The 17,446-nt window shown below is 43.0% G+C and overlaps 2 protein-coding genes across 4 annotated transcripts in view; both read right to left on the bottom strand.

Moving 5' to 3' along the window:
* Window positions 1-315: 315 nt before the first annotated feature.
* On the bottom strand, window positions 316-2,007 carry LOC105900109 (tumor necrosis factor receptor superfamily member 6B-like). The gene is made up of 4 exons (XM_012827362.2): window positions 1,999-2,007; window positions 1,376-1,760; window positions 963-1,145; window positions 316-581 (listed from the first exon to the last, which is right to left on the bottom strand). The coding sequence occupies exons 1-4, from the start codon at window positions 2,005-2,007 to the stop codon at window positions 316-318; spliced, it is 843 nt and encodes a 280-aa protein (XP_012682816.2).
* Window positions 2,008-3,939: 1,932 nt separating this feature from the next.
* The window catches only part of LOC105900108 (neural cell adhesion molecule L1.1-like), a 94,238-nt gene continuing 80,731 nt past the window's right edge, over window positions 3,940-17,446 (bottom strand). For 2 of the 3 annotated variants that reach the window (XM_031566890.2, XM_012827361.3), the window contains 14 exons: window positions 16,804-16,905; window positions 16,138-16,338; window positions 15,861-15,931; window positions 15,321-15,540; window positions 14,922-15,037; window positions 14,298-14,535; window positions 13,802-13,924; window positions 13,363-13,545; window positions 12,575-12,691; window positions 11,913-12,071; window positions 11,263-11,394; window positions 10,089-10,161; window positions 8,111-8,122; window positions 3,940-7,856 (listed from right to left, as the gene is read on the bottom strand). In XM_031566890.2, the coding sequence (XP_031422750.1) occupies window positions 7,589-7,856; window positions 8,111-8,122; window positions 10,089-10,161; window positions 11,263-11,394; window positions 11,913-12,071; window positions 12,575-12,691; window positions 13,363-13,545; window positions 13,802-13,924; window positions 14,298-14,535; window positions 14,922-15,037; window positions 15,321-15,540; window positions 15,861-15,931; window positions 16,138-16,338; window positions 16,804-16,905 (2,015 nt within the window). In that variant the 3' untranslated portion in view covers window positions 3,940-7,588. The remainder of the gene's footprint in view (window positions 7,857-8,110; window positions 8,123-10,088; window positions 10,162-11,262; window positions 11,395-11,912; window positions 12,072-12,574; window positions 12,692-13,362; window positions 13,546-13,801; window positions 13,925-14,297; window positions 14,536-14,921; window positions 15,038-15,320; window positions 15,541-15,860; window positions 15,932-16,137; window positions 16,339-16,803; window positions 16,906-17,446) is intronic. The other variant, XM_031566891.2, reaches the window with a different exon arrangement.

Below are 17,446 nucleotides of genomic sequence, written 5' to 3'. Positions count from 1 at the left end.
GGAGACAGGCCTTTTAAACACAGAACTTCATCAAACCAGTGTTGCATGCATAAAATGATGGTTAAATGTATATATATAATATTTCTAATAAGACATTTAACCATCATTTTATGTATGCAACACTGGTATATATATATGTGTGAATAAAACATATTAAAAAAATGAAACATTTCCCTGTCATTATATGTAATTATGGAGTGAAATATATTATTTCTCTGCTGCATACAAAAAATAAATAAACTATGTAACTATAACCTTTGTTATGCATTAAATATGTAATCTTTTATACACATAGTGAATGAGGTGGAGGCTGTGCTATATGGAGCAATGCACTGTGAACCATTTGGTGATGTCGTGATGTAAACGGAGCAGCCGGGCTCGGTCCAGTACGTCCAGCAGGACCTCCGGGCCTGACTGGCTCTTCTTTGCAATCAGGACATCCAGCAGCTCCTGCAGCCCCAGGCCCGCGGAACCCACCCGGTTTACACGTCTCAGAACCCGCAGCAGCCTCTGGGTCTGCCTGTCCGAGTGCAGCCGGTCCAGAACCAACCGCACCATCTCCTGGTTACACACTTTAATGTCTGAAAGAGGAACACACACACACACACTCAGACACTAATGTCATGGCTAACACCACGGACAGTCTCATGCCTCAGGTTTCTTAAGTGACTGCCATACATAGCAAAAACTTTAACTACGACTTAAAGTGGTCAACAATTATGACTTTTGTTACTATGAGCACCAACTTTAAAGTGAAGCACCTACTGCTTTCACTCACAGCCTAAATCTAGCTAAGCTGTATGTGTACCGAATGAACCCGCACCAGACTAAAGCCGGTCGTGGCCCAGACCCATGCAAGAGCAGAACTGGCTGTGGACAACACCCGCTTCAGAGGAAAGCCGGTTGTGGACCGGTGGAGCCGTGCTGGCGTTATGGGTTCTATCTGCCTGGAGTGCACTCACCTTGTGGGTGGACGCTGTTGGCCTTGCAGGAGGAGCAGAAGGTGTCGTGATCTCTGTTGCCAGGGATGACCGTCTGGTTGTCAGCACAACCTGAGTGGGGCTGGCAGGCGGCAGTGCTGGAGGACACGTTGGAGAAGAAGCCCTCCACACACTGCGCACACTCCACGTCCCGCTCCCGCGTTCCTGACACACACCACGGCCCCCGTTAACAACAGCTTGTGACTCAGCAGGACATGAACCATTGACACTTTAACCATGACCAATTAACACAGCATGGGTGTGTATTTGTGTGTGTGTCACCAGGACATGAACTATTTAACACCTGACAGGCAGCATGGGTGTATGTGTGTGTATGAGAGGTCTGTGAGTGACAGGTGTCTGTGTGTGTGTGTGTGTGTGTGTGTGTGTCTTACCTGCGGTTTGTACTCCTTTCCCTGGTGAGCAGACGGCGTGCCTCAGGCAGAAGTCAAAGGTGGAGAAGTACCCCTCCTTGCAGCGGCACACACGGTTGTGTGTAGCGTTACAGCCATGAACCTCTTCCTGGCCCTCAGTGCAGGTATCACACACCAGGCACCACTCTAAGTGGTTCCAGTACTCCGTGAAACGAGACTTGCCACAGGGCAGACAGAGGGTGGGCTTATGCTTTGAACAGTGGGATCCAACACACGTCCCCGGGGGACACTGATCACAGGTCACTGGCACCCCCGTCTCAGCATCTTTCCTGGGATATGTTTGAGCCGAGTGCTGGCCAGAGGATGGCACAGCTGAGAGAGCTGCGAAGGAGACCGCAACGTAGAACTGCAAGAGAGGAGCACAAAACATAAGATAAAAGTTGCGTAAATTGTACGTAAATCTCCAGCGCAGACAAATTACTGTTAGCATACACACCAGACACGATTCAATATGCACCAAAAGATACGAGAGTAAATCCATTACTATATATTGCTATGTATTTAAATGAGACCTGATATCGCTTTGATATTTTAAATATTTGCGCCGTGTGTAGCCAAACCTGAGAAAGGGGTAGCCTACTCACCATGAACATCTCTGCTGATGTGCGTTACTGCAGGAGTCTCTCACGAATAACCCACTCCTGCGGGACCACCGATATTTCATGCTCCACGCCGTCAATTGATTATTATTATAACGATTTCCATCAGTCGTCACTACTCAAATGTAAACAAACTATCAGCATCATTTCAGAGACTATATGATGTGCCCAATGTGGGTTTTATATCTGCTAGGTTATCATATCCGCCTTGGTACGTCATAGTGCCATAAACTTTGAAACTAATTGGCTCCATAGTGAGGCATAACGTAGCCCTAGTTGTTGGGCCGCATTCAGAACACGGGAACAACGTAGGTAATACGGGCATAGTCATGTCAAATAGATTGTGATTGGGCGCTGAAACGCAAGGCTGAGCGGCTCCGGTGCGTAATTCATCGAATTAAGGTTGTTGGCTCATTTATTGTTTTGATACGTTATGAATTATATAGGAACATAATACTCATGCAATAAACGTTTTCACGATGTGAATGCAATGCATATTTGTGTCCGTCTAACAGTGATAAGTTGGAAGCTGATGTCATGAAGTCGGTTTAGCATACCGTGAGCTATTTTGATTAAATGTCGTGTGTTTGTGTGCGTGTGAGAGAGAGATGAAATGGTTCCATGAAAGGTGTAACGTCTGTGTCATTTAGTACTACCTAAAGGGGTTTTCCAGGTGTGGTTTAGTGACAAACCTGGGTGAGTTAACTTCGATTAAGTGGTTAACCTCATAGCAGGGCCCTATGACTTCAGTCTCCTAGCAAAACAAGGCCATAGGGCTCTTTTAGTAGGAGGTTTACCACTTGATCTTAGTGAATTCACTGGGCTCTGGCGCTGAGTGTTTAGAAAACCCACTGAAATTGAACTTGATGATAGCATAAACCTATGAAAATCCACTAGAATTGAATTTAGGCTTTAGCATTCGAAGCATTCGAAGCACACAGTAACTAATAAAACACTTCCGTATATTTCTGGGGTAGTATGCTTTATGTGAATACACCAAACCTCGTATTAGTGCCAATTATTATTATTATATTAAGTACACTGAAGTACTACTGAGGTAGAAATGTGCTTGTAATTAGTACAGTTGTAATATATATTTATTACAGTTATACACAAAAAACAATAGTGTGCTAGAAATGTACTTCAATATACACAATTATTTCATATATATATATCTATATATATTTATAGTATTAAAGTACATTTTTAGTTCACTAAAATACACTTTGTTTTTACCTGGGAGTGCTAGCTACACAACTATGTTATTAGTGGATGGGTGCCTTCACCTTAGTTGTGTACCACCATCAACCAGCCAACTCAAGGCTGATGTGAAGCCACCCTGGAGGGACTAGTAGAGAAAATCATGATTGGGATAGTTGTTTACCTTATTTGAAATTTAAATGTGGTTTACAAGAGATCGCTTCGGCATTAGCACCACCAAGCTTAACGACTCCCACACTCTATTAGGTCTCGCCCACACCAGAGGGGAAAACATTAAAAAAACTTTTAAAACTTTTAAAAATTAAAATTAAACAAATAGCCTATATTTTGAATTACCTCACAAACCTTTTGCCATCCCACTGCTCCTGGTGTATTTGCCTCTAACATGCAAGGCAACGACATGGATCAGCTCATAGAATTTGACTGTCTTTGAACTTGGAATTAAATATGCAGATATAGTTTTACGGCTTAATGATAAGCATTGGCTATGTAATCAACGAAAGTACACAAATACTTGAGAATGAGAGGTTCTCACTAAAAGGAAACATTACAGTGGCCTGCGGGTAATTCTCACTATCACCCTTAGGGGGCTCCGGGTACTTATAATACAGGAAAAGAAATGTAATATCTGAAGGCCTCTGCAAGTTACAGTTTATCACATGACAAATTCACAGTTTTATCTAAGTATTAAAAACCAAAGCCAAGTTTGAGGGTTTGCGTATTCCATTTATTTAGTTTATTGTGTATTTTGATACAGCACATGATGCAATAAGCAGGTACAATGCCACCCAGGACCGGATGCAACGCTTACAGGGGCAAACAGGCCACACTTACAGGGGCAAACAGGCCACCTGTGTTCCCCTTTCCCCACAACAAACTGGTTCCTCCCAACATCAGTCACCACCATTGTGGCAGCATCACCAGTTTCCCGACCCAAACTCTTTTTTTCACCACAGCCTCTGTCTTAGTCCCTCTGTCCCTGTAATCTCTTGTCAGACATTTTGTATCTGTGGTTCGTAGAGGCTGTCATTATTCTTTTAAAATTTTAATTCCAACCATTTTTTATTGTCTTTTTTTCTGTGTTTATATTCAAAAAACAAGGCGGCAATAGGAAGAAAGTTACATACAGTATCAACATACCAAAAAGAAAAAACTGTGTCAGGAAGGGAGGGGAGAGCAGCGAAGGCATCCCACAGAGATCAACACCTGGCCCTTTCAGAATTGAAAGTGCACCAAAGACCCACCGGTTCGGGATAACAAATTCACATCATATGAAAATATATTTTAAAATGCTTTTGAGAGCTACATTAATATTGACTGAATCTATGGTGTTTTTGTTTATCATGCATCTGACTGTAACCAGTGGGTCGTTGGTGAGGGTATCACTGGGGAGCATGAGGGAAAGCTTTGTTTACAGCGCTCTTGTAGTTTGCATGTGTCATAATGCATGCCTCACAATAACACTGGACAGCTCCGTAAAGCCTCGCTGCCCACAACGCAAGACATATGGATGGGTTCACTGTCAAAACATTACACTGCATTACAGCATTACAGTGACGGCTCTATCCCCATGCTGCAAGAGTCTACCATGGGTTCGCCATTCCTTGCAGGCTCTCTCTTCCCCTCCGGACTCGTTAAAGACCTTGCATAAAATGCACTTCATTCATATTCAGCATTGGTTCATTTATCATTTTTATTTATTTTTTAAAGTTATTTGTTCATGACAGTTGCTTGTGATGGTTTACTTATCTTTTATGGTAAAATGACTGGGGATGGGGGGGAGGTTTTTTTCTATCTTTTTTCACTATTTTCTATTCTTTCTATTCGTCTATTTTTACTACAAGGCAAAAACGATTGAAATTCAAATAGTCTGGTGACACTGAAATATCAATAAATAAACTCTAAAAACATGAGTGTAGGTATAAAAAAAAATAAGAAAAGAAATATACTGCTGTAAAATAATTGAAATGCCAAATGACAATCGTTAAGGTTTATTTACATTCAGAAAGTGACACTTCATCTTTCGTTCTCTCGTCCCTCCCCTCCCTTTATTCTCCTTTAGTCTCCTTCATTAAAAAAGCAAAAACGACCTCACTGCCATTAATCAAACCATGTTTGAGATTTTTTTCTGAACAGACCAAATTTTGTATTGGGGTTTGGCATGAGCTAAAAAATTCAACATCGACCATTGTTAAAAGACACCTGTTTTTGTCAAGCATGGGCAATTTCATTGGTTTTGCACATGAAGTCAGAATTGCTCACACAAAAACGTGTATGACCTTAACGACAGTAGGATTAATATGGATTGAAAAAGAACCTTATTAACTGGAGTATCACAGTTGCCTTTACAGAGCCAGATATGTATTGATTGACCGACATCGCTGTTTATGTGTGTGTATTAATGACTAGTACATTGTCCATAGGATTGAACCTGCACCATTGCGATTGAGTTGACACAAATGCAAGTGCATGTTTACGTTACGCAAACGAATGACGTAATGGGTTAGTCAGAAGCATTCATAAGGATTAGTAGCCACATGAAAACTCTTTTGTAAGGCAATACATTACTTTTGCGCTACAGGGCAGTATTAATACTGTTACAGCTTTAGCACTACAGGGCAGTAAGATAGAGATAGCCTGCAGTCTTGGAGTAATATACGTAGGAGAGTAAACGTTCACTGGTGTTTAAAATGCCACACGAGACAGCGAAAGATGGCCACGGAAAAGAGTTACAGCTCAGGAGCGACACCACAACGACTGGAGACTTGAAAAAGAAACTTGACCATTTGTCAAAAGTGTAACAGCAACCACTGGGTTGCTAAGTGACAACTTTGAACTGACAATTTTTAGATAAGGCATAGAGAACACTGTGACTTTAAATAAACAGAATCACAAGGATCAGCTCATGATAGCAACAGTACACTGGCAATGATGGAATGATTACGCTTCCTGATTAAAAGGTTTCACAAGTAGTAGTACAACACCCGTATGGAAGATTAAAAGTTAAGTTTAGATGTCACAAATGAAAACAGAACATTTGTTCAATTTCTGTCGGGAAATATCTGACAAATAATCTTCTATGCATGTAGGGAAATATCTGATAAGATAGAATTGTTCAAATGGCCCGGTTCTGGTTCTTCCATATAGGCACAAAAGGACAGACTGTAAAGAAAGGTACACACTGTATCTACACACACACATATAAAATGTATACAATAACTCAAAAAATGAGAAAAAGCACAAAGGCAAAGCAACAAAGAACATTTCATTGTAATAAAACCATTCATATAACCAACATGATATATTAAATGTTCAATTCTACAAAAATAAAAGCACAAATCACACAAAAATATCATGATTAAATTAGGACATACAATATATGGCGTTTTTTTTGCCATAAATGGAGACTCTTTGGGCAACAAAAGAAAGAAAATGAAAGGAGGAAAGAAAGAAAGAAAGAAAGAAAGAAAGAAAAAAAAAAAAAAGGTAAGAAAGGAAACTGCTCTCATTCTATTCCCTTTAGTATAAACTTTATCCCTGTCTTCAGCTTGGTCATTCTGATCATGTACATATGTCGTTTTTGAACCAGAGGACTCAGCCTTTTCTCTCCTCTCTCCCGCTACACACCCATTCATCCCTCCTTCCTTCTCTCTCTCCCTCCCCCTGTGTCCAGCTCCTGTCCTCCTCAAGTTGGTCCTTTCAGTCAATAGAGTGGTAAACACTGAGACTTGGTTATATGCTTAACTATGGAGCTCTCCAGTGAACACTGGTGAGAGTACCCAGGCTACTGTGGGAAGGAGGCAGTGAGGACAGGTTGAGCACAGGGTTTGAGACGCCACTCACGCAACACACGTCTGTAAACTCGGAGAGAGACAGGCGAGCCCTGTAAACAGTTTGCAGGATACGTCATCTTATTATGCAAAGGTGGAATGTTGCACGTGAAAGTTATGTCCAGTGACTACTGGGTAGATGCCATGGTATAGGCATATGTCACTTATCCCTTTATCTGAATGTGAGTGACTGTGTGTTTGTAAGTGTGTGTGTGTGTGTGTGTGTGTGTGTGTGTGTGTGTGTGTGTGTGTGTGTGTGTCAGGTTTATGAGTCTGTCAGTTTGAAATGACATCACAGGCAGTAAAATTGGAATCATGGACATGCAGTCCCTTTATGTCTTACTGGCAGTCAGTCCTAGAGTAGTGTAGAGAATGAGAACTAATGTGACTCAGGCAGTGTCATCGGATCATTTTGGTACGTCAAAGTCAATGGATTTGTGTGTGTCAGTCCCTCAGTTCACCACTAGGGGGTGGACATTATGTTATGTAACTGTATGAGAACGTCTGGTTGTCCCAAGACCTGTCTAATTCGAACGGTCCAGGATGCCAGTCACAGAGTTGTTGAAACTAATACTTTGCGGGGGCATGTTGTTGGGGGAGGTGGCTCCGGAGCTTTCGTGGCCCCCCTGAGTAGGAACATCCCGGCGGCCGCTGTACTGGCCGATGAAGGAGCCGTCCTCGTTGAACTGGATGTCGACACTGTCACCGTACTCCGCCAGGCTGTCCTCGCTCCCCAGCTTGCTCTCCACACACAGAGAGGGCTGGCTCACCGTACGCTTCTCGTCATTGTCACTGTGAGAGAAGAAACAGAGAGAGAAAGAGAAGGGGGAAAGAGAGGGGGTGGGGAATAAAAAAATGAAAGGAAAGATAGAGGGAGGCAGGAAAAATAGAGAGAGAGAAAAAAGATAGAGAGAGGGAGAGAAAGAGAATATTAGAAATTAAACTGAAGAATTGAAGAACGAGGGACACTCTCACACAAACTTTACACAGAATATATGTGACAATTTGTAAGATGGTGACGCGAGAGACTAAGTACTATTACATACCTTTCCAACGATCTGCCATGTGAGAGCATTGAAGGGAATGGACACATGATGTAAATACATGATCACTTAATCATTCAGACCCTTTTGAACTGCAGTAAGTTGCAGGGCTCACTTAGTGGTTGACCATGCACCCAAACAGGTTTACAACAAAACTCGATAGCAAGTTGTTGCTGAGTATGCAGCTTGAGTTAAAGGACCAGTATGTAATACTGCAGGTATTAAAGTAATATGATGTGTCATCAGAAACTAATGAAACATGCTAAAACATTGAAATACTGGCTTCTCCGACCACAGTGCTACAGCCAGTATATTCTCCTTTTAAAATGTCTGTTCCGGAGTGGGATTCTGCACAATGCCCAATTCTCCAGTACCATTCTGACACCTCGGGTTGCCAGACAAGAACACGAACACAGCGCACGATGGATGGATTACATGGAAGTAAGCAAACAAACTGGACCAACAGAGATAATGTTTGATTCTGCCTTCTTCTAGAAAGCTGCATGACCAGAGATGCGAGTAAATGTTGGAGATGCATCTAAAAGAAATGCTAGAAAACGCTAATGTATTGAAATGCTGGGAAATGCTAGTACACGCTAATGTATTGCTATCTATGTTTTAGAATAGTTTATTGAATTTTGTGCCAATAAATGGATGCGGTCAAATTTTTCAGCGTTAAACACTCTCTCCTCTCTTTGTTGTTCTTCCTCTGGCTCTTCCTCATTGTCCTCTGTGTCTTGGACCAGGACCATACCTGTCGAGTCTCGTTTTTAGTCTGCGAGACTGATGAATTTTCAACATGTCTCACGTACGTGACTGAATCGCACGGATCTCACTAAATCTTATGCTCTGTGCAGGTCACTATGTCTGTGTAGCGGTTTCAGGCGACTAAAGTCAACAAAGTTTCAATATTCAGCATCACTCAACAACTTCTTATCTCGGGGTGAACCAGACCTGTTTACAAAATGCCTTGCAAATGTAACAATATGCTTGCATGTGTTATCTTTTATGTGTATGTGCGGGCGGTGGGGATGGCTCATGGATATTTCCACGGATTTTAATCACTGACCTCACGGATTTCAGTCATGTTAACTTGACAGGTATGCAGGACCTGCACTTTCTCGTCTCTCTGTTGCTCTTCCTCTAGATCCTCTGCCTCTTGTACCACTAGGACCTGTACTCCTCCTCTCTCTGCTCCTCTCTCTAGCTCATCCTCTCCGCCCTCTGCCTCTCCTTTCAGCGGCACCTGACCAGCCCTCACTGGCCTTACTTGACTCTGGTGAGGGCACTTCATAACTGAGATCTGCATCGGGCTGCAACAAGGAAGAACAGTAGGCTACTAATCCAAAATAGATGTGAACGTTATCTGGCCTGGAAAGAAGTTACTCCAAGTCCAGTGTGTTTTCGGAGCAATGGGCTTATTTTTTACGGGATAACAGGCTTAGCTTTGGCAAACGTACATAGCCAGCCATGTATTTAGCTAACACTGAAAAATAAGAACACAAAAAAAATTAATACGAGCTGGTTTAGAATTTGGAAACAATAGAAACACTGCAAACATATACGTCAGCTGATCTTCTTATAGTGTAGGACTCGTCGCTTGCCATTGTCAAAGTGTAATGTTGAGCTTGTCTTGCGCTCGCTTTTATAGGTTGAGTGTCCTCAGTCTGGCAACCCGTGTGAGCTTTGATTCTGGGAAGGAGGGGAAGGGGGCAGACAACGCTCTCCAGTATTTTGAATTTGGAATGCAGTACTGATTTTGTAAATGTAATTGTAAAATGTAAATGTTTTCCAGATAAAAAAAAGACATATCTGAATGATATTCAACACAACAACTGGTTCTGTGTCTGCTGTGTGTGTTGATACCTTGTTTGCAGTGTTTTATTATGCCATCACCATTTAGAGGGCCTGGGCCTAAGCCAGGTCCACACAAGATCAATTATGCCTGCTTTACCAAGCACTTACACCTGGCTGCACTGACCTGTACTCCCCGAATGCGTCATCCTTCATGGGCTTGGCGTCCGAGTCCCCTTGTCCCTCTTCTTTGTCTTTGACTGGAAGAGAGGAGAATAGTGCTTTTACAGGCGCCACTGTCTGGTATCTCCATAGAGAGGAGAGTAGGGCTTTTACAGGCGCCACTGTCTGGTATCTCCATAGAGAGGAGAGTAGGGCTTTTACAGGCGCCACTGTCTGGTATCTCCATACAGTAGCGCTGGTGTGACACAAACATGTCTGTCAGGATGGATTTGGTGCTGTAAGAACTGAAGTGGTATGTATGCATGTATGTTTGCATGTATTCGTGAATGTATGTGTGTGTGCATGAATGTGTTTGTTTGTGTGTGTGTGCTGGAGAGAGCATGTTCAAAATCTAGAGTGTGTGTGAGGGCATGTATTTGTGCTCATGACAATGCGTGTGTGAGTGCATGAGTGTGTGTGTGTGTGTGTGTGTGTGTATGTGTGTTTGTAAGTGTGTGTGTGTGTGTGTGTAAGTGACTGAGTGTGTGTGTGTGTGTGTGTTCGGGCATGCACATGTGTGTGTGTGTGGGGAGTTTGCCACCCCCCTCGCACCGTGCCGGGGGAGAGGAGGGCAACGTCCCTCTCTGGTGGAGTCTGTGCCCCCCCCCCCTTGCCCCTTTTGATGTTTTACCTGATTACTTCACCCCCCCCCCCTGCTCCGTTTGATGTGTTACCTGAGTACTCCCCCCCCCTTGCTCTGTTTGATGTGTTACCTGAGTACTTGCCCCCCTGTTTGATGTGTTACCTGAGTACTTGACCCCCCGTTTGATGTGTTACCTGAGTACTCCCCCCCCCTTGCTCTGTTTGATGTGTTACCTGAGTACTTGACCCCCCCCTGCTCTGTTTGATGTGTTACCTGAGTACTTGCCCCCCTGTTTGATGTGTTACCTGAGTACTTGACCCCCCGTTTGATGTGTTACCTGAGTACTCCCCCCCCCTTGCTCTGTTTGATGTGTTACCTGAGTACTTGACCCCCCCCTGCTCTGTTTGATGTGTTACCTGAGTACTTGACCCCCCCTGCTCTGTTTGATGTGTTACCTGAGTACTTGCCCCCCTGTTTGATGTGTTACCTGAGTACTCCCCCCCCTGCTCTGTTTGATGTGTTACCTGAGTACTTGCCCCCCTGTTTGATGTGTTACCTGAGTACTTGCCCCCCTTGCTCCTCTTGATGAGGCAGAGGATAAGCAGGATCAGCAACAGCAGCAAACTGGCACTGATGAGGCCGATGAACCAGCCCTGAGCTGCAAAATTACTATGCACCTCAGACAGCTCTGTGAGAGAGAAAGAGAGAGAGAGAGGGAGAGAGAGAGAGAGAGAGAGAGAGAGAGAGGGGGATGAGTGGGAGGAGAGCAGAAGAGATGGGGAGAAGAGTACAGAGGAGAGAAGACAAGAGGAGAGGAGAGGGATAAAATAGGGGACAAGATGGGTAAAAAGAGGAGTCACAAGAAGACAGAGACAGAGGGAGGAAGAGAAGAGAAGAGAAGAGAAGAGAAGAGAAGAGAAGAGAAGAGAAGTAAGAAGATGAAAGAAGAAAAGATGACAGAACCAGAGAGATGAAAGGATAAAAGATGACAGAACCAGAGAGAGGAAAGAAAGAAAGGATTAGAAAGAAAAAGTAAGGAGGAGTGGAGGTGAGAGAAAAAAACACAAGAGAACAGCCATTAAGGACACGAGAGTGTGTGAGGAATCTCTGAACCTGTGTTGACACAGCAGGACAGCTGAGTGTGTGAGGAATCTCTGAACCTGTGTTGACACAGCAGCACAGCTGCATCAGTGTTTATCAGTGTACCTGGCCCGCTGGTCAGGACCTCGTTCTCCCAGTAGGTGGCGTTGTTGAGCACAACCTGCAGGCGGTACTCAGTCCCCGGCTTCAGGTTGGGCAACTGGTAGAAGCCCTGGTCGGAGTTGAGCTGTTCTGAGATCTCCCACTCATCGCCGGCTAGCGCATCTACACACAGAAATCCAGTTACAGCGAGAGTGCTTTCGACCACAGGAGTATCACCTGAGTATCACCTGAACTCACAGTGGCAGGCCAGGGCCATGGTGTCCTCAGTTTATGTCAAGTGCTGCTACAGTTACTAGAATTCATACTTACTTAATTGTACACTGAGTTTTTATATTAGAACATGTTTTTTGTATGATTTTTTGTTTAACATCAGTACTATGCAGTTACTAGAATTCATACTTACTTAATTGTACACTGAGTTTTTATATTAGAACATGTTTTTTGTATGATTTGTTGTTTAACATCAGTACTATGCAGTATTGATTATTACGTATTTATTTTTACGTATGTATTTTATTGTTTTGGCACTATATAAATAAAATTGAATTTAATTGAATTGAATTCTATGTAAGTACAATGCAATAAAAGCACTTAATATCAAGTAGGACACAAATGGCCCACTCTTCTCCAAAGGCTTTGCCCTCGTCTCCTCCGCCCTCACCCACCTCCACTCTTGCGGATGAATCGGATGTGAAAGCGGATGTTGCGGGATCTCTCGCCTGGCACCCAGCTCAGGTTGGCATAGTTCTCAGCGGTCGTCACATTGATGCTGATTGGAGGAGCTGGAATCGAAGACAGACAGTTGTGAAGACAGATGAAACGATATGATTCTTACAAATCGGTCTATGTGAGTATAACAGTGTTATACTGCGGAATGTATAAAGGATTGTATACACACTATTGCCCTACAGTTCTCTGTTCGGTGTTTCGAAAAGATTGGTGGGCCTATTTTCTAGTATTCTGGTCTAGGGATAGGCTCTGTTTCGGACCTTTATCTGAGAATGGCTGTCAGGCTTTATTACACATTCTATTATGGATACTGTCGGGCAATTTCTCTTTGGTTCTCTGTGCAGTGCTCCGAAAGAGATACACACTACTTCCTCAATGTTTTATTCTATTTTATGTACTTTGTATGTTTTTTTTAAATAATGTTCTTATTCTATTTATGGATTCTGTCCTTTATTTATTCACCATGTTATTAAGCTTTTATTTTAACAGTTTTATTTATGTAAAGCACATTGAATGAAATTGTGTATGAAATTTGCCATATAAATACACTTGCTTTGCCTTACCAAATCATATTATTTAATATTATTTGGTGCAAAAAAATCTAATTTGTGGACATGTCAGATGGACCTTGTTAATTCTCAGTTGACGGTGTGTGTTGCGTTCATGCCAAATTACTTAAAACAGTTGAAACCAACGAGAACAAAAGTTGCAATTGCAATGTCACCTCCGTCCAGCAAGGTGGCGCCCTTCATTTTGGTTATCTCTCCATATCCAGCAGCAGTGTGTCCTTGCAGGTAGAAGTAGTAGTATCGGTGCGGGTTCAGATTCTTCACTGTAAAGTCTGTCTTGTCAGCGTCAGAAATATCAATGTCTTGCATCACAACACTGCTGCCGTTTCCATCCACGACTGCAGGCAAAGAGAACAGAGATGGATGGAAAATGGTTGTTAAAAGATAATGAGAAAATCTATAATCACCAAACAATAAATTCCGTTTGCAGCCTATGTAAACATGATGAAACTACCTAAACAAGCTATTAAATGAGTTTTATAAAAAAGGATTTTAAAGTAATACAGTCTTACAGTAGAGTTTTGCAACAAGCTTTACAAACAAATCCACTGGTAGTCTTCTCTGTGAGATCTCTGACTGACGGACAGTACTCACTCTCCCTATACTGAAGCCGGTATCCTTTCAGCTTCCCGTTGGGCTTGAGTGGAGGACGCCAGTGCAGGCTGAGCTCAGACTCTGATGGGCTCTCAAACTCAAGGAAGATGGGGGGACCTGGAGCTGCAGTTGACCATGGAGACTTAGAGTTAGAGGAGGTTTGAACACCAGTAGCAGCACATTTAGCAGATAATCAGAGCCTTTACTCAATACATTATCAGTTTCTTAACTTACAAGACATTGTGCATTTGCAAAAAAAAACATCCTAAACAAAAGACACCTTTAGACTTGTTGAAGACAGTAGTTGACTTCAACAAGTCTTCAACAAGCCCCCACATACACACATGTGCACGCACACACACACACACACACACACACACACACACACACATGTGCACTCGCACACACACACACACACACACACACACACACACACACACACACACACACACACACACACACACATGTGCACACACACACACACGCTTGAGCGTACCTCCCTCTGGCGTCTCAAAGGTAATGGCCTTAGAGTGGGGTCCATCTCCAAAGCTGTTGAAAGCTGTGAGAGTCAGCAGGTACTTGGAGAAGAACTGCAGCCCACCCACAGTCGCCTCTGCCTTGTTGCCACGGACCTCCTGCGTTCTGTACTCCTCTTCCTCTTCCTCTGGCAACCGCTCGGACTCAAGCTCCCTGCGCCTCCGTCTACTGTGGGTGACCAGTCTCTTCAAGTGAATCTACAGAGAGAGAAAGAGAGAGAGAGAGAGAGAGAAAGAGAGAGAGGTGAGGGAGAGGAAGGGGACAGATAGGGAGAGACAAAGAGAGACAGGAAATAAGAATGAGATGGAGAAAGACAAAGAGGTGGAGGGAAAGACAGAAAGAAAGACATGAACAGAGAGGAAGGCAGGGAGGAAGACATAGAAAGCGATAGAGGGGGAGAGAAACAAAAAAGAGGGAGAGAGAAAGAGAGTAAGGAGGAGTGAGAGAGAAGTGGACAGTGAGATGGAATTGTGGAAAGCCATTAGCCTGGCCCTATTCCTCTGTGCAGGTGCCTCAGCAGTGCCAGTGCCAGTGCCACTGGTCTGTACGTCAGCAGGTGTCAGTGCCACTGGTCTGCACATACCTTGTATCCAACGAGATGACCTCTCACAGATTCCGGTTTCACAGGGTTCCATTTGACAGAGACGGCGGTGCCATTCAGCGGGTCCGCCGTGATGCCTGTGGGGGCGTCCAGGGGGCCTGCGAGTGGGAGAGGAGATAAAGCAGGCAGAGGGAGGGGCAACAGATAACCAGAAAGAGGGAAATTGAGAGCAGCCCATGTATGTCTGGTACGGTATTTTTATGTCAACTCTCTATAGATCATGTGAACTAGATCAGATAGATTAGCACAGTTTGTGGATAACGGTTTCCTAGGTTGTCATAAAGAGGACAAAGAAAGCTAGCATGTGGCGCAGTCATCATGATCAGTCACCACGATCAGTCATCATGATCTCTTTAGGATGCAATGCAGTTATTCACTCACTGTCTTCTCCGGAGTGTCCGATGCGTGGTGGAGATTCTGGGCCCTGGCCGAGACTGTTGACGGCCTGCACTTTGATCTCAAAGGGCGTAAAGGCCTCTGTGTCATTGACCACACAGTGGTGGTGGGAAACAATCTGATGGTGCCAGGAGCTCTCCAAAGGTCGCCTCCAGAACACTTTGTACTTAAAGTCAGGCCCATAATAATCCCGTTTGTCCATTTTCTGAAAGACAGAGTTATTATTTATAACAGAAAAGTATTAGCATACAGCATATATGTCTATCTGCTAATATATAAACAATTACTCAATTTTGGTATCATAGTAAATTGGTTTTCTGCGTTATTCATATTTATTGATTAAGCAGATTCTTTAATCTGAAGTAAATTCTCAGGTAAGGTGTCACGATTCAGGTAGGTAATATTGTGACGTGTTCCTTGTGAATCAAATCCATATTATTAGCTTTCTCTTCCTGGACCAGCTCAGATAAGGGATCACTTTCTGGAATTTCCTTTTTATTGGCCCCACAGCCGGAAGCTCCCTACCTCCCAGGTGATCACTAAGGTGTCAGGGTGGGTTGATGCACTCCGAACATGTTTAGGAAAGTGTTCCGGTACTATGGGAAGAGTGAAGAGAAGAAAAAGGTCATTCATTTACCTTATACTTATATATATATGTATTGTGTGTGTGTGTATATAACATATATAATATATACTATATACTATACAATGTATTTTATATTTTTGTATTTTATATATATATAGAATATAACATCTATAAGATATAATATAGGCTCATGTGCATGGATTTCAGAGTTCTTACTGGCTGGTGGGGTACTGTAAGCTTCGGACTCATCACTCGGGTGGCTCTTCCCAATTTCATTCTCGGCTATGACCCGGAAGCGGTATGTGCCGTACGGTCGCAGTCGGACCTCCACCTGAGTGATGTCAGCATCAACGTGCTTCTCTTCCTCCCACGTGTGACCATTGCCATGTTGCTCCTCCTTCACCTCAATATAGAAAGCTAGACAGAGAGACAAGTGGATATAGCAACATAAAAGACACATTCAATTGAGAAACCTACAGAGAGAGAGACACAGAGAGAGAGAGAGAGAAAGAGAGACAGAGACAGAGACAGAGAGAGAGAGAGAGAGAAAGAGAGACAGAGACAGAGTGACAGAAAGAGAGAGTTTGTGTGAGAGAGAGAAAGGACATGGTCAAGTAAATAATATACAAACATTTAAAAAGTCAAATTCAGTGTAGTAAGCTATCCATTGCGAGGACATGGTCAAGTAGACATACAATGAGATAAAGGTCAAATCAATAATTAAGTCATTAATGGATATATAATTATATCATAATCATAATGACGATGATTATCACTGTTATTGTTGTTGTTGATGTTATTTCTATATATTTATCTATCTTTTTATATTTTAGAAGCATTGAAACAACAAAAACAGGACAAAGCCAGTTCCTCAGCACTGACCTGACAGAGGGCTGTTATTGTCCCGCCCTGGGGTCCAGCTCAGGGAGAGGCTTCTGGGCGTCTTTTCAGACAGCTTCAGATCAGTCGGAGGGAAGGGTTTGTCTGATAGAGAAGAAAAGCAACCAGCAGATAATTTACCCAATCAGGGACCTTTTTTTTTTACTTTTTCAAGGTCCAGGCAGCTATTTTACCCAATCACCAACCTTTTTACTCTTTCAAAGAATGTGGATTATTATTAACTGTGTGGACCATACAAATCTGATGTAAATCTAGGAAAGAGTTGAATTTAACCCCAGTTAGAAAGGTTTTGGTCCAAACTGAGACCTTTTAAATTTACTCTTTAAACTGTCAAAACTCAGAAGTAATTCTACTGAAATTGGTGCAACACAAATGCTTTATTGCACTCTCTTCAGTGTTACTGAATCACTCTCTTCAGTGTTACTGAATCACTCTTTTCAGTGTTACTGAATCACTCTTTTCAGTGTTCACGCTCTTCAGTGTTACTGAATCACTCTCTTCAGTGTTCACTCTCTTCAGTGTTCACTCTCTTCAGTGTTACTGAATCACTCTCTTCAGTGTTCACTCTGTTCAGTGTTACTGAATCACTCTCTTCAGTGTTACTGAATCACTCTCTTCAGTGTTA

This window comes from Clupea harengus, chromosome 4 (assembly GCF_900700415.2).
Source record: "Clupea harengus chromosome 4, Ch_v2.0.2, whole genome shotgun sequence".
Taxonomy (NCBI): domain Eukaryota; kingdom Metazoa; phylum Chordata; class Actinopteri; order Clupeiformes; family Clupeidae; genus Clupea; species Clupea harengus.
The sequence above is the reverse complement of the archived record's forward strand: the minus strand, read 5'-3'. Positions and strand labels throughout refer to the sequence as shown.

Bases quoted from the DNA above. Each gene is read 5' to 3' on its own strand.
- LOC105900109 (XM_012827362.2), bottom strand. The intron at 1,146-1,375 runs GTAAGACACACA...GGTGTGTGTCAG, and splicing joins GAAAGGAGTACAAACCGCAG to GAACGCGGGAGCGGGACGTG. The intron at 582-962 runs GTGAGTGCACTC...TTCCTCTTTCAG, and splicing joins CAACAGCGTCCACCCACAAG to ACATTAAAGTGTGTAACCAG.